Source organism: Hydra viridissima, unplaced genomic scaffold (genome assembly GCF_058129835.1).
Source record: "Hydra viridissima isolate aposymbiotic clone 2 unplaced genomic scaffold, HvirCarnegie_v1 scaffold_4, whole genome shotgun sequence".
Classification (NCBI taxonomy): Eukaryota; Metazoa; Cnidaria; class Hydrozoa; order Anthoathecata; family Hydridae; genus Hydra; species Hydra viridissima.
In genome coordinates, this window is record NW_028324303.1 from 11591492 (window position 1) to 11605547 (window position 14056).

Sequence of the window (14056 nt, forward strand, 5' to 3'; positions counted from 1 at the left end):
AAAAATTTTATTCAACATTAAAAGTCTCTACAACTTTTAGTAAATGGCACTGCTGAACCTTCTAGCTTATTGGCAATCATGGGTGCAAGGTACATAATCTCTATTTTATCAAAAGATAACTCTAATGTTAATTTAAAGTTGAAACATCTACAAACATTTCATTTTGTTTGCATTAATTTTTAACATTTAATAGTTTGTTTTATTCTGTTTAATTTGTCTCTTATTCTTGCTTTTTTTCCTGAAAATTCAAGTCATTCTTTTTCAAGTCATTCTCTTTCTGAATTTTTTATAACTAAAATCAAGAAAAGTTTATTTCCATAGCTTTTTAAAATATTTAGATTATTTACCAAAAAATAATTCATTTTGTGGAAACACATATAGAAACTTTTAATCTAAATCTCTAAGTAGAAGATAACACAGTTTGTTTACGATTTTAGTGGAGCTGGCAAAACTACACTTTTGAATGTTCTTTCATTTCAAAATGTAAAAAATCTAGAAATTACAGGAGAAATACTTGTAAACAACAAGAACATTCGTAGCAAGATTAAAAAAATCTCTGCATATGTGCAACAAGAAGAACTTTTTATAGGAACATTGACTGTTAGAGAGCACCTCCTATTTCAGGTCTTTTCTCTTTTGAAAGACAGTTTAAAGCAAAGTTAATACTCCTGTTGTTCTTGTTTTATTTTGTTTGTATTGTGTTTAGTTTGAATATTTTTTTGTTCAGGCTTACCTGCGGATGTCAGAAAAGTTCTCCACAAAAGAAAAAGAGAAAAGAGTTGATGAAGTCATAGCACAGGTTTATAGAAAAAACTTCTCAGTGCATATGAAAAAAATTCATTAGAATGGTTTATTTTTAAAAAATGGCTAAAGTTAAAGTATGGTTTTTGAATGTTAAAAATTTTCCGTCACAGAGTCTACAGTATTAACTTCAATTTGCCAATTAAAGTTAATACTGTAGACTTTTTTTATAAACTTTATTCTCTTACATAACATGTCTATAACATATGTTTTCCGTATTTAATGTCTGTATAAGGTTTTAGTTGGTTTCATGAAATAAACACTTAAAGTTGTCTGTCACATGAACTGAACAAATAAAGGAAGCACATAATGTTGTCTATCTTATGAAATGGCTGAATAAAATGATTACTTTAAGAAATAAGCACGGAAAATTGTATCTCCTAAAATGGCAACATGAACTTATTTATCTCATGTGTCACCAAAATTATTCCCATCATTGAATATGATTCTAAAGTGCTTTTGGTTTGGATTTTGTTGCTGCATAATATTTTGATGTCTGATTTGTTTATTTTTATATGGCTAAAAACAAAATTGAGATATGAAAACTTTTGTTTTCATTTTTCTGGACTATTAGGCAAATCTTAATTTAAGAACTTTAAAAAAATACTTTCAAAGGACAATTTTTTCTTTAAAATCCTTAAAACCTCTGATTGCAATTATCTTTTAAGTGTTCAAAGGGGAAAAATCTCTCAAATCTTTTAAAGAAATTTTTTTATACTGATATTATCATCTAGATTAGTACATCTAACCAAAAGAAATTGTAAAAAATGATATTTGATTGTTTACTTGATTACTTTAGTTTGGGTTAGGAAAATGTCAAAACACTGTAATTGGAATTGCTGGCCGAATCCGAGGAATTTCTGGTGGAGAAAATAAGAGACTTGCATTTGCTTCAGAGGTAAATTTCTAATTTTTGAACAAAATATATTTTTCCAAATTAAAAAAAAAAAAAAAAATGCTCTCTTGAGTTTACTTTTTTTTTTACTTAATTTTTGACCATATATTTATTTAGCAAAAATGAAAGTAGCGCTGCAAAGAAGTTTTCATAAAATGTTAACTACACTTAGTTGTAAAAAAAATATCAAATTTGTTTTATTTCTCATTTTTTACTAATTTTAAGTTTTAGATATGTGGTAAAACATAACGTCATAAAATTTTTTTTAAAAAAACTAGGTTAAATTAAAAAAAAAATAACAACAATGCTTTAGATTATAACTGATCCTAAACTCTTATTTGTTGATGAACCAACATCAGGACTGGATTCATTCATGGCAGAAAGTGTTATAAGCTGTTTGCAAAAAATTGCCAGTAATGGAACAACGATAATTGCTACAATTCATCAGCCTTCTTCTGAAGTTTTCATTTTGTTTGATAGGTAAGTGTTCTGATGTTTTTCTTGTACTCAATAAAAATTTATATACACAAAATACATACACACATTTACACATACACACATTTACACATACATGCATAAACTTTAGAAGGTATTATGTTGCAGTGCTTTCCTTAACATTTATTATGTAAGGAGAGTTTTCCTATAAAAATGAGGAAAAAAATGTAAAAATTTATAAATAAATATTCTATAAAAATTCTCAAATTAGTTTGAGAAGTTACTCCAGTAGATTTTATTCAAAAAAGTAGCAAATGCTATCAATACTAAAATATTTAATCAAAATGGTTATTGCCAAGTTTATCCTGCCTACAGTTCATTTCTTCTGGATCAGTTGATAACAATTTGCATAAATTTTAACTATGCTTATGAAAGTACATGAACTTGTAAACATTTTGTTTGAATCTCTCAAGAACCAATCAGAATAACTTACTATGCAATTTCTGTTAGAAAAAACAAAAAAACTTATTTTGGACAATAAAGAAGACAACAAGATTTTTTAAGAGATTGGAGATGGGAGGTGGGAGGTGGAAGGTAAAAGTTGGGATATGGGGCGTAAGAGTTGGGAGGTGAATCCACAGTTGAATGGAAAATAGTATTTTTTGCTGGAACAAGAAATTTATGAATCAATGATTTCAATCAATCATTAATACTTCTCAACCTACTGTTCCTTGTTTAACAGCATTTTTATTAATGACTGAATTTTGTCCACGCATGTAGTAGATACATCAGCAGTTCACCATGTATTGTAATGCACCATGATTGATAATATATAAAATGATGTGTATCAAATGATGATAATAAATTCAGAACATTCTAAAAGAATCAGAAAACAAATGGAATTTTCTTGTTGGGCATACTGAAACACAATTAAAACTAATTAAAATATTTTCTTCATGGCATTACATTCAAGACTTTAAGGCCATCTACTTTTCACACTACACACAGAATGGTTAATATTAACATTGATCACAGCTCCTTATTGAGTACTTGTAATATTAAGTGTTTAATAATAAATACTAAACATTTTCCCATTTATATTGCTTTGTATGTAGCCAATCCATTTTACCTATTGTGTGATTCCACATAAAAGCTGGGACTGCTGTTTAACCCCTCCCTCCCCCCCTTCCCCCTCCCCCCCTCCCCCATCCCCCCCTCCCCCCCCTCCCCCCACCTATTCATATTTTCTTGATTTTCCTTCATATTTTCTTGATAGACCTCTGATACATCCTATTAACACTAAGAAAAATGTAAATTTTCATCTCACACTTGTTCCCAAGTTATGGCGTTCTTAGAATTTTGGGTTAAAAGACATAAAATTTAGCTAAATACTATTAAAGCTCAATATCTTTATTTAAAGGTGAATAGTTCAATGAATATCTGTTCCCATTTTAAAACATTTATCTAATATTTTAAGAAATGATTTTGGTATTATTCTGTGTAGGTTGCTGTTGTTATCAGAAGGTCGAACAGCATACTTAGGACCGAGGAAAGATGCCCTTACTTTTTTTAGAAGGTTGGGCAATTTTTCTGATTTTTTTTTACTAGTTCCATCAAGGGTGTATTCAAAATTGATTTTGGATTTATAATGAGAAAGCGTATGCTGTTGTTTATGTATTTAGTGTGAATCATCCTTGTCCTGCTATTTACAATCCAGCAGACCATTTTATTCATACTCTGGCAATTATACCAGGCCAAGAAACTGAGTGCAGAGCAAAGTGTAATGTGAGTTAAGAGTTTAAGAGTTTGAAAAAAACTATTATTAACTTTGAAGTATTTAAACAGTTAGTTAATAATTTAATTTAGGTCATTTGTGATGGATTTAAAGCAACTGAAGTAATCATGACAAATGATTCTCTTTCTGTGAGTTGACGTTTTTTTTTTAGATCTTTCATTTTATTACTATTATTTTTTTGTCTTGATAAAGATATAGTTTCAGCTGCTCAAATAACAATCTGTTGAATTCTTTTAGATATGTTAAGTATATCAAATTATAAGATGAAAGTTAATCTAAAAGACCTTAAGTTTGAAATTATTTCAAACCAATTGAAAACCATTACAGTATCAAGTAGAATTATTTATTGCTGCTGGTGATGCTAAAGTTCATATTCTTCCTTTGATTTCATTAATAATTTCTCAGATGTTGTTAATTTGGTTTTTGGAAATGTTTCTAAACAATAAAAACATTAAATTGTAACCATAGTAATAATGTAATCAAAATCATTTACAAACTTGATTTGTACCAGCAAGTGCTGTCAGAGAATGAAACTTTTTCTGCTACTTTTATGTGAAATAGGTTTGTCATCAAACACTTTTATCACAAAACTGAGTTTGTAAAATGATCACAGTAACAAATTCTTGCTGTTGTTTTTAAAACTAGTTGATGTTTCTGTTTTTTAAATGGGACTCTCCCAACATGCATCAATAAAATAGAAAAAACCCATATTCTGACTAATAATGACTGGACCAGGGACCATAACCCTTGAAATCATGCTATTTGAGTTAAACTGGGAATTGAATGCTTGACAAATTTTTTATAAGAATTAAAGTATCCAAAATATTTCATCAAGTTTACTAAAAAGTAATAAAGTGAAAAAAAAAGAAAAAAAGGAAATCAAATCCATAAAGTTTTCTAGAAAGAATTAAAAAATAAAAAAATCTCATTTTACTGATTTTACTTTATTTTATGTATTTTAGTTGTTGTTGTACTACAAAAGTGTTCCGTATTTATAATTTGTATTAATGCCTTAAGCTGATGAAGTGACTTTTGTTTTAAATATTTAAAGAATTTTGTGTTTCAAACTACTTCGTCAAAAAATATTTAATGATTTGAAGAATGGTTTTTGATTCAGTCAGTGGCAATAAAAAAGATTGTTAGGAAATATAGTATGGTTTAATCTAATGGAAGGTTCTTCAAAATTTATCTCAAAGTGACTGCAATTTATGCAAACAATAATGCAGTGTAATTTTGTTACTTTTTTAGCTAGATTTATAACTTTTGCTTTTTACTTATACTTCTTTCTGTCCTACTTTTTTAGGACAAATTTAATTTCTCTCCCCATACAGTTCCATTAATAGATTTAAGTTTGTTTTTGTAAAAAAGTTTAAATATTTTCAATTTTATAGGATATAGTTGAAGAAGATGGCTATCAGCAGCATCAGTATGTCTTTGTTTACTTTTTGTTTTTTTATTGTGTTTATTTTTTAACAATTTAAGAAATTTTTTTGTTTCATTTTTAATGAGAGATATGTTATTTTATCAAAGCAATTGTTAGCAAGTGTTTATTTGGTCCCAATATTATGAGAGTTTGATTGTTATCTTCAGTTCTGTTTTTTCTTTCTTCACTCCAGAGACAAGTAGAGAAAATTTTAAGGAAAGTCCAGAATGAGTGTTATAAACAGCACTTAATATAATACTTAGATCAATTGATTATAATACTAAGTTATAAAAATTCTAGAACTCCATATTTTATTTTTATATTAGTTATAAAGTTGGATTTGTTAAGCAATTACGTGCAACTCTCTGGCGATCTTGGCGGGCATCACTGAGAGAGCCATATTTAACTAAGATGAGGCTGTTTACAAGCACTGTAAGAAATTTATTTACTTGTTTTTTTCTGTTGTTCAATCTGAAACTATATAGTTTGCTATAATTATTTCTTTTTTCAAGTTTATTGGAATTATTTCTGGTTTGGTGTTTCTCCATGTTGGGAAAGATAGCAGTCAAGATATTGTTGCAAATGTTAATGGGGCACTCTTCTTTACAGTCATTACTCAGTCATTCAGTGCAGTGAGTGGCTCTCTTTATGTATGTCTATTTATTTTGTTTATTTCTTTCATACTTTTAATTTGTTTCTAGATATATTAATGTATTTTATGTATTAGCATACCTTTTTTTTTTTTTTGCATTTATTACAGTTTGGCTAGTTAATACACTGCGTTAAATGGAAAAAAGCATAAATAATAGAAATTTATTTTTAAAATAAGAGACCCTATTTAGGAATAATTACAAAATAAGCATATACACATTAAGCTATTGTTCCTTCACTCTGTGATCTGTAAAAGTTGGTTTTGAGAAACTGATTCTTTAAATATTTTTTATTTATGGATCTCTAGGGTTAGCCTTGAATCTATTACTTAGTATATAGTTTTACTTTGTGTTAATTTTTTAATTTATGTGATTTTCTTTCTTTATACCAAGTTTATTTAACTGGATTTTTACAGCTAGTCAGTATTTATGGTTAGCAGTCTTTTAAATCAGCAAGGGATAGTTCAGGAATTTAGGAAAATTGTATTTCACTAGCCAACTTCTTAAATTTAAACGCAAGTTACATTTCCCTCCCTCCCCGCTTCAAAAAAAAAAAAAAAAAAAGTTGGGAATTGAAGTTCACTTCAATTAACTAACAGCAGAGTACAGCATTTTTCATAACAACATGATTGTTATGTGTCTTTCTAAAAAAATAATAATAAAGTACTGAGCATCAGAAAAGAAATAAGCTTGATTAATAAAGGAATTTGTTATGAACTATTTTGCTTCAGATATTCCCAGCAGAGATACCAGTTTTCTTGAAAGAACACAAACTTGCCATGTATCGACCAGATGTTTACTTCCTAAGCAAAACATTGGCTGAGGTAAGTTTTTACAACTGATACCTTTGCTTGAAAGATACTAATTTTTGAAATTATTCCTAAGGAAACATTTAGCTGTAATTTATGTCTTTAACACCTAAATCATTTTTTTTTTCAATAGCATGAAACCAATGTTAAAATAATTTTACAATTCTATAAAATTTTTATTTGAGTTTCTTTATGGTCAAATTATGTTAATTTTTGTTAAATGGCTCAGATTTTTTGACATTTTGACAAAATTTATTTTACATTTGCTTAATTATTCTTTTGCTTCAAAATAATCCCTGAATTGTTTATTGAGCATAAATTATTTATACAGCATTAATTTAAGCCAGGGTTGCTAAGGTTTTTAGTATTCTATCCAAATTATAAAAATTGTAAAAACAAAAATATTTTGTTAGTATAAAATGTTTTTGTTTTTATAATTTTTCTTCTTTTTTTTTTTTTGTTTTTTTTTTGAAGTTATGTTCTGCATTTTAAGCATAAACACATCTGCAATCTGGCCTGCAAATTGCAATCAAGTTTATGTTTAAATGCAGAATATGAATAAAACCAATTGCTTTTTAGTTTCCTTGGTTTGTTATTGGACCAATTATTTATTGCATAATTTTCTACTTTATGACTGGTATGTTGTAAAAGTTTTATTTAAAGGAATACTTTGCAAAAAAAATCATTTCTTCTTTTTATATGCTATAAAAGCACCTTCTTTTTTAGAGAACCATTCTTTATTTAGAGAAAAATCTTTAATATTAGGTTCAGAAAACTGTATAACTTATATAATCCCTATAAAGTTGATTGGCATTTTTAGATTTGCAAACCAGTGCAAAATGTTTCTTCATTTTTGTTGGAATTTGTCAACTCTTAAATCAAGCTGGCCTATCTTTTGGTTTGTTCTGTTTTATTTGTTTATTGTTTTTTTTCAAAGGATCAGTTATATGTAAGCTGTAGAAATGTGACTGAAAAACTTTAGAAAAACTAGTTTATTGGAAATACACCTGATGGTAAGGGGAAAACAGTCATTTTATTTTCCAAAGTTTTTAGTTGGAAATAAACTTGAGTATATTAGTTTTATATGGAAAAACACTCTAAGTTCATTTTCATTAAAAAAAATACTTTAAACAGAATTTAAGCATCATCTATATATTTTTTAAAAATCCATATGTAATACATAATATGCTGAGGTACAGCAAATATGTGTATGCTATCTATACCGATAATGAGGTCAAGAAGGATCCAGCTAGGCTGACATAGATGCAATTCTCATTATAAGAATTAGCTGGAAAATTGATCTTTGCAACTTAGCCATCTTTATTTTTTCGGAAAAGTTCATCTTGCACAGAAAAGTTCACTGTTAAAGGAGAAAGGGGTTGCATGCTGCCATAGGAACTCTCATGCTACATGCACAAGAGGAGTGAGATCATTCTAAGATCTGAAGAGAGATTATGAAAATAGTCCCTGGCAGCATTGGGATGCTGTTTGAAAGAACCAGAAAATATTTCCTAAAGGTATGTTTTCATGCTCTATGCAAACAAACCTTACTCCATCCCAATAAAGGTCCAAATAAAAGGGGAATCAGTTTGTCTCAGAGCGAGAATTTACACATGTTCTGTAAGTTTTTGACATCCCTGGACTATTGCCCAGAACGTTTAGCTTCTTTTTAGAGGTGGTTTTGACATTTGGGACATCTGAACCTAGATCAGTTGAGCTCAGAAAAGGCAATGAAGGTGATGAAGATCTATTAAGTTCTAGATGAACCTGATAAAGTGGCAAACTTTTAAATCCTTAAGAATCCTTGTTTTAGTAATCCTTGTTTTAGTTATCCTTGTTTTAGTAATAAACTTGCAAAAAAAAACTTTTTTTATTTTATAGTTTATATTTTTTTACTATAATGTATACTTATCATTTTTAATAGCTTTAAAATCTAATTTAATAAGCTTGCCTTCTCTCATTTTATGATATAAAAATGCTATGAAGTGTAACTGAAAAATATTGTATGTTAAGTAGTATATTCCACATGTCATAAGTCTGGTATGATGTAAAACCATTTGAAATCTAAAACGAAAGTCTCTTAAATGAACACCCTTGATGATGTGTATATAGAGTATGAAAATGCGGATCCGTCCGTCCGTCCGCACTTTCCTGATTGGTTGAAATTCATCACGTGATCATGACGTCATTTGTTCATTCCAATCACATCATCGATGACGTCATCATGTCGTCACATTCATGGACGTCACAATCACGTTGTGTCGTCGTGCAAGCACGACTCCCCAACATGATTGTGACGTCCATGAATGTGACGACATGATGACGTCATCGATGATGTGATTGGAATGAACAAATGACGTCATGATCACGTGATGAATTTCAACCAATCAGGAAAGTGCGGACGGACGGACGAATCCACATTTGTCATACTCTATATACAAATGTGCGAATAAAGAATAGCTGAAAAATAAAAATACATCCGAAACAGCTTCCATTATAGAAAAAATGAAAAAAATGAATAAAATATGCGTTTAACAAATATATGTATAAAATATATAATAAAAAACACCGTTTAAAAACGTAATAAATACCGTGTAAAATAATGAAAAAACACCGTGTAAAATAATGAAAAAAACACCGTTTTAAAAATATAACTAGTTCCCAGTCCTCAAAGACGCTAAACCGCGCATTTTTACAAATAAAGAAAAAATAAAATGTACAACAAAGTCACCTTCCTTCGACGCCATTTTGGAAAAATTTGAGCATAGCTTCGCCGTCTGATCTCCTTTGGGGCTTTCGCCCAAATGACAGATTAACGTTCGCACCGGTATATATAGAGAAAACGGCCCTTAAGTAAACAAACGACGGCCCTTAAGTAAACAAAACGTTGCGGGGGGTCCAAAACCGACCAATCAGATTGCAGAGAAAAGTAAACAAAAGAAAAAATTGACCAATCAGAATGCAGAGAAAAGTAAACAAAAAGAAAAACCGGGGGTAAGTAAGGATAATATATATGCGGACGTGTTAGTAAAATAATGAAAAACACCGTTTAAAAATGATGAAAATAATGCTTTTATATAACATTTGTAATAGTATCTGTTAAAGAAAGAATAATATATAAATATAGGTGAGAATATAAATAGATTAATATATATTCAATTGATTAATATAATATTAATTTTTATTTGAAAATGTTGTGGGAAGAAGTGTTAGATGATTCGTTATATGAAGCTACACATTATTATTATTCAGAAATTCGTGGCGATTCGTCATCAACAAAAAATCTTTTTAATGTGACGAATGAATTTACTTTACCTTTTGTTGATTTTAGAAAAACTGTAACTCGAAATATGTTGAAGAGAGATTCTATAATTCATTTACAATCTATGTTAATTCCTACTAATTTATCTTTAATGGAAAAAGAAGAAGATAAAACAAATGATCCGTGGATTCAAAAGGTAAAAGAGTATTATAATAATAATAATTATGAATTTTATTCTCGGATTGGATTAGATGAAGAACCGGTAATATTGGATTGGATGACAGAAAAGGTGTGTATCGTACATGGTTGGGATGTAAAAGTTATTGATTTTCGAGAAGACGTGCGGAAAAAACCTAATATATATCACAGTATTGTACAGTTAGTAAATGATGAATATTTGAAAAGGAATGATGACGATAATGTATTTATGAAAAGAACATTTATGAATGATGGTACAAAGTGGCTTAAGTGGAATGATTTACGAAGTGATATTGATAAAAATTGGTGGAACATGAATTTTCCGTTGATTCCAAATTCTTATTTACCGTTTAAATTTTGGAATGGTTCGTTTTGTAGTGGAATATCCGCTAGTCCTTTGAAAAATGAAAGTTACATTTCAAGAGAAAGAAATTTTTGTGAGATGGTGACGGATAAAAATCGAGGGGAAATTAATTTTAAAATGCGAGGGTTAAGACCGCAAAATTTCTTTTGGTATGATGTAATGCCGAAGGGAAAAGATGTGAGAATAGTGAGCGAACCGGAAAGTGATAAGTACGATGTGAAACAGTCATTTATTCATAATCAATATTATTTCCCTCTTCCAAGTCCTTTACCTACTACGACACCTGAAGTTGTAAAAAGCGTGATGGATTTTAGTTTTATTCCTACTCATTCTCAGGCTGCTGTCTATAAAGTATTTCCGTTTCATCAATATATTAGTTTTCAATATGACGATAAATTAAGTATGTATGATAATCTTCATAATTTTGCTCGACAAGGATATGAAAAGTTTGAGAATGGAAAATATGTTTTAAGAGATCCGTCAGAATATCATAATTTACCATTTTTGTTTTTTGTGGAACATGATAATAATCCAAAAGACAGTAACGTTTTAGATATGATTGATCCTGATCGAAGGAAATTTACATATTTGTTTTCGATAAAAATCGAACCTCGAGATTCCGATAAATATAAAAAAAGCGGTGATGTAAATGAAATTAAAATTACTGTTCGTGTTTCTAATATTGGTCATGTGTTTGGTGAAGATCCTAAAACTGGATATTCGTATCCTATATTTGTACCAACGCCGTTTGCAAGATTTTTTGAAGAGTACATTCAAAGATCTATATATCCGACTGGTGTAAAATATTATTATAAATTTAATAAAAATAAACATTTAACTGATATGAGGTATTGGTTTGGAAACAATATTATTCAAGAAGGACATAGTAGTGGAATCCCTAACGAATGTTTGTTGATTGAAACAATGTATGAATATTTATACGGTGAAGATAATGATCGAATTAAAGATAAACAAGTAGAAATTGAGACATTATTACAAGAGTGGGAGCATTTGTTGTATGCAGATAAGTCGCATTGGAAATATATGCCTTGCATTCCTCCTCGTATTCAAGATTTTTTATTTGGAATGTCGTGTATAAGATTGAAGAACAATAGAATTGCGAACAAAGCGGATTATTCGTATTTAGAAGTGTCGGCGAATAAGGATACTATTGTATCACATTTAACTATTCCATGGTTTCAAACAACAGAACAGAGTATATTTCCTATACGTTCGCCACAAATATTGGATTATTTTAAACAAGGATTAATGGATGGAAAAACGAATATGGTGTTAAATGGATTAAGCTTTGAAGATTATAGGAATAATATATATTTGAAAGTAATGTGTAAAGATCTTTGGACTCCGCAATGGAGTGAGAAAGATAATTTGAAATGGTGTCCTCCGTTATATGATGATATTCCATTAGAAGCTATTAATAAAAGTGTTGTGTATAACGTAATTAAGTTTCTTAAAAATCCAGTGGGAAATTTTAAATATTCATTAACGTATAATGATGACTATGTTTCATTATTAAATGGTGATTTTAAATCAGTTAAATTTAAACCATACATGAATGATAAAAAGAACAATTTGGAAGTGTGGTTATATTGTGAACAAATAAAAGAAAGTTATTCTTCTTCAGTAAAATTGCCTTTGGTATGTTTAGGTTTGTGGAGAAAAGAAATTCCTACTAAAAATAAAACGAATTATTATCGTTGGTGTCAAGGACAAAAGAATATATTAACGGATGACGCTATTCAACAACTTACATTTTATTCCACTGATATATATCAACAACCGCTTGTTCAAAGAAGATATGATGGTACTATTATTGATAATTGGAAAGAAAGCTATCCTATTAGAGGAGTTCATTTAATAGTGTATCAGCCTAGAGATGAAAGAATTAAAAATAAAAAATTGACAAATGTGTTTGAAACTATGATTATTCATCGTGATGATAATAGTCTGCAAAACGAGAGTAACCCTTTTTCATTAAGATTATCGGATTCAGTAGTTAATGAAATTCAACAAAGAAATATAAATAAAAAATATTATCGTTGCGCATTAACTTACATTTATTTTTTTCCAACAGAAGCTCTTAATTTTCCTTCTGAAGATGATCGTTGGGTGCATGTTACGTTTAATATGGCGGAGAAATGTGATGTTTATTTAAACAATATAAAGGTTGAACATGTAGTGGCGTCGTTTGATTTAAATCAATATTTAGTTAAAGGTGATAAAAGAACAAACATTTCATTGTTAAACAATTATCAACCTCTTTTAGAAGGGCAAATGCGTTATTTTCAAGTAAAAGATACTGCTGATTTTTCATCATTTAGATGTACATTATTGAATTCAAAAAATGAAAAATTACTATATAATTATGTTATCGATCCAATATTTGTATTGCAATGGATACCAGTGGTGTGAAAGATGTTTTTATTTTACATAAGAAATGGAAAGGAAATGACAATAATGAAAGTAGTGAAGTTAATCCTTTTTTGTTGGGAGTGGAGATGGAATCTATAAGCGAATGTTTGCAAAGATATGGCGAAAATAGAGTGAAATGCTTCGTTAAGCAAATATTTTTTATGCCGAATAACGTTTTGAATTTTCCTCACGAAGATGATAAAATGGTACATGTTCAGTTTGAAAATGCATTATCTCAAATGGTTTTTTTAAATAACAAGCTTGTTGAAAATATCGTTTGTTCTTTTGATATGAATGAATATTATGAAAGAGAGGGTTATATTCATGTTACGAACAACAATAGAAAACCTCAACTTGACGGTGTAACGAGAACGTTTATTTTAAATCGAATAACATCGCTTCAAAAAATAAAATGCACGTTATTAAATTCGAATAAAGAACCGTTAATTTTTGAAGATGATAAATTTAAACCGCTATTTATTGTTGAAGTTGAAGTTATTAATAAAAAATGAGTCATATTAAGTCGTATGGTAATAGATTTATTGCTAAATCGAAAAAATCTCATGATGAGATTCGACAAATATATAATGAGATAAATAATCAAAAAATGAGACAAATAAATGGTTATTTACAACAAATTAAAGAAGAAAATAAAAAAGAAATGTATGAAAGAATAAAAGAAATGAACGATAAACTCGAATCGTTTAAAAAAGAGAAAGAGAAAGAGATTTGTACAACTGAAGAAAATAAACAGCGTAAAAGAAAAACAAAGATGCGAAACGAAAAACGAAATGATGACGTAAGTGAAGATGAGAACAATGAAAGTGAAGACGAAGTGCGAAAAGATAAAAAGAGATTTCGAAAAAGTATATTGTGTAACGTATGTTTAGAAAATGTTGAAGCTGTAAATGTTGAGGGTATGTGTCGAACGTGCGCCTTAAGAACCGTTGTTTGTAAAAGACCCGATAAAAATCGAAAAAAAGAATGGTTG

At 28.9% G+C, this 14056-nt stretch overlaps 1 protein-coding gene across 9 annotated transcripts in view; it reads left to right on the plus strand.

Annotated features, from left to right (window-relative positions):
• The window catches only part of LOC149889916 (protein white-like), a 66137-nt gene that overhangs the window by 16936 nt on the left and 35145 nt on the right, over positions 1–14056 (plus strand). For 5 of the 9 annotated variants that reach the window (XM_090084773.1, XM_090084774.1, XM_090084779.1 and 2 more), the window contains exons 3-16: positions 41–89; positions 438–624; positions 728–799; positions 1601–1699; positions 2010–2176; positions 3636–3707; positions 3814–3916; positions 3998–4054; positions 5318–5352; positions 5676–5781; positions 5862–5999; positions 6731–6823; positions 7388–7445; positions 7629–7706. In XM_090084773.1, the coding sequence (XP_089940899.1) occupies positions 41–89; positions 438–624; positions 728–799; positions 1601–1699; positions 2010–2176; positions 3636–3707; positions 3814–3916; positions 3998–4054; positions 5318–5352; positions 5676–5781; positions 5862–5999; positions 6731–6823; positions 7388–7445; positions 7629–7706 (1314 nt within the window). Of the gene's footprint in view, positions 1–40; positions 90–437; positions 625–727; positions 800–1600; positions 1700–2009; positions 2177–3635; positions 3708–3813; positions 3917–3997; positions 4055–5317; positions 5353–5675; positions 5782–5861; positions 6000–6730; positions 6824–7387; positions 7446–7628; positions 7707–10139; positions 13918–14056 lie in introns of those variants that run through there. The other 4 variants (XM_090084776.1, XM_090084777.1, XR_016451690.1 and 1 more) reach the window with 4 other exon arrangements.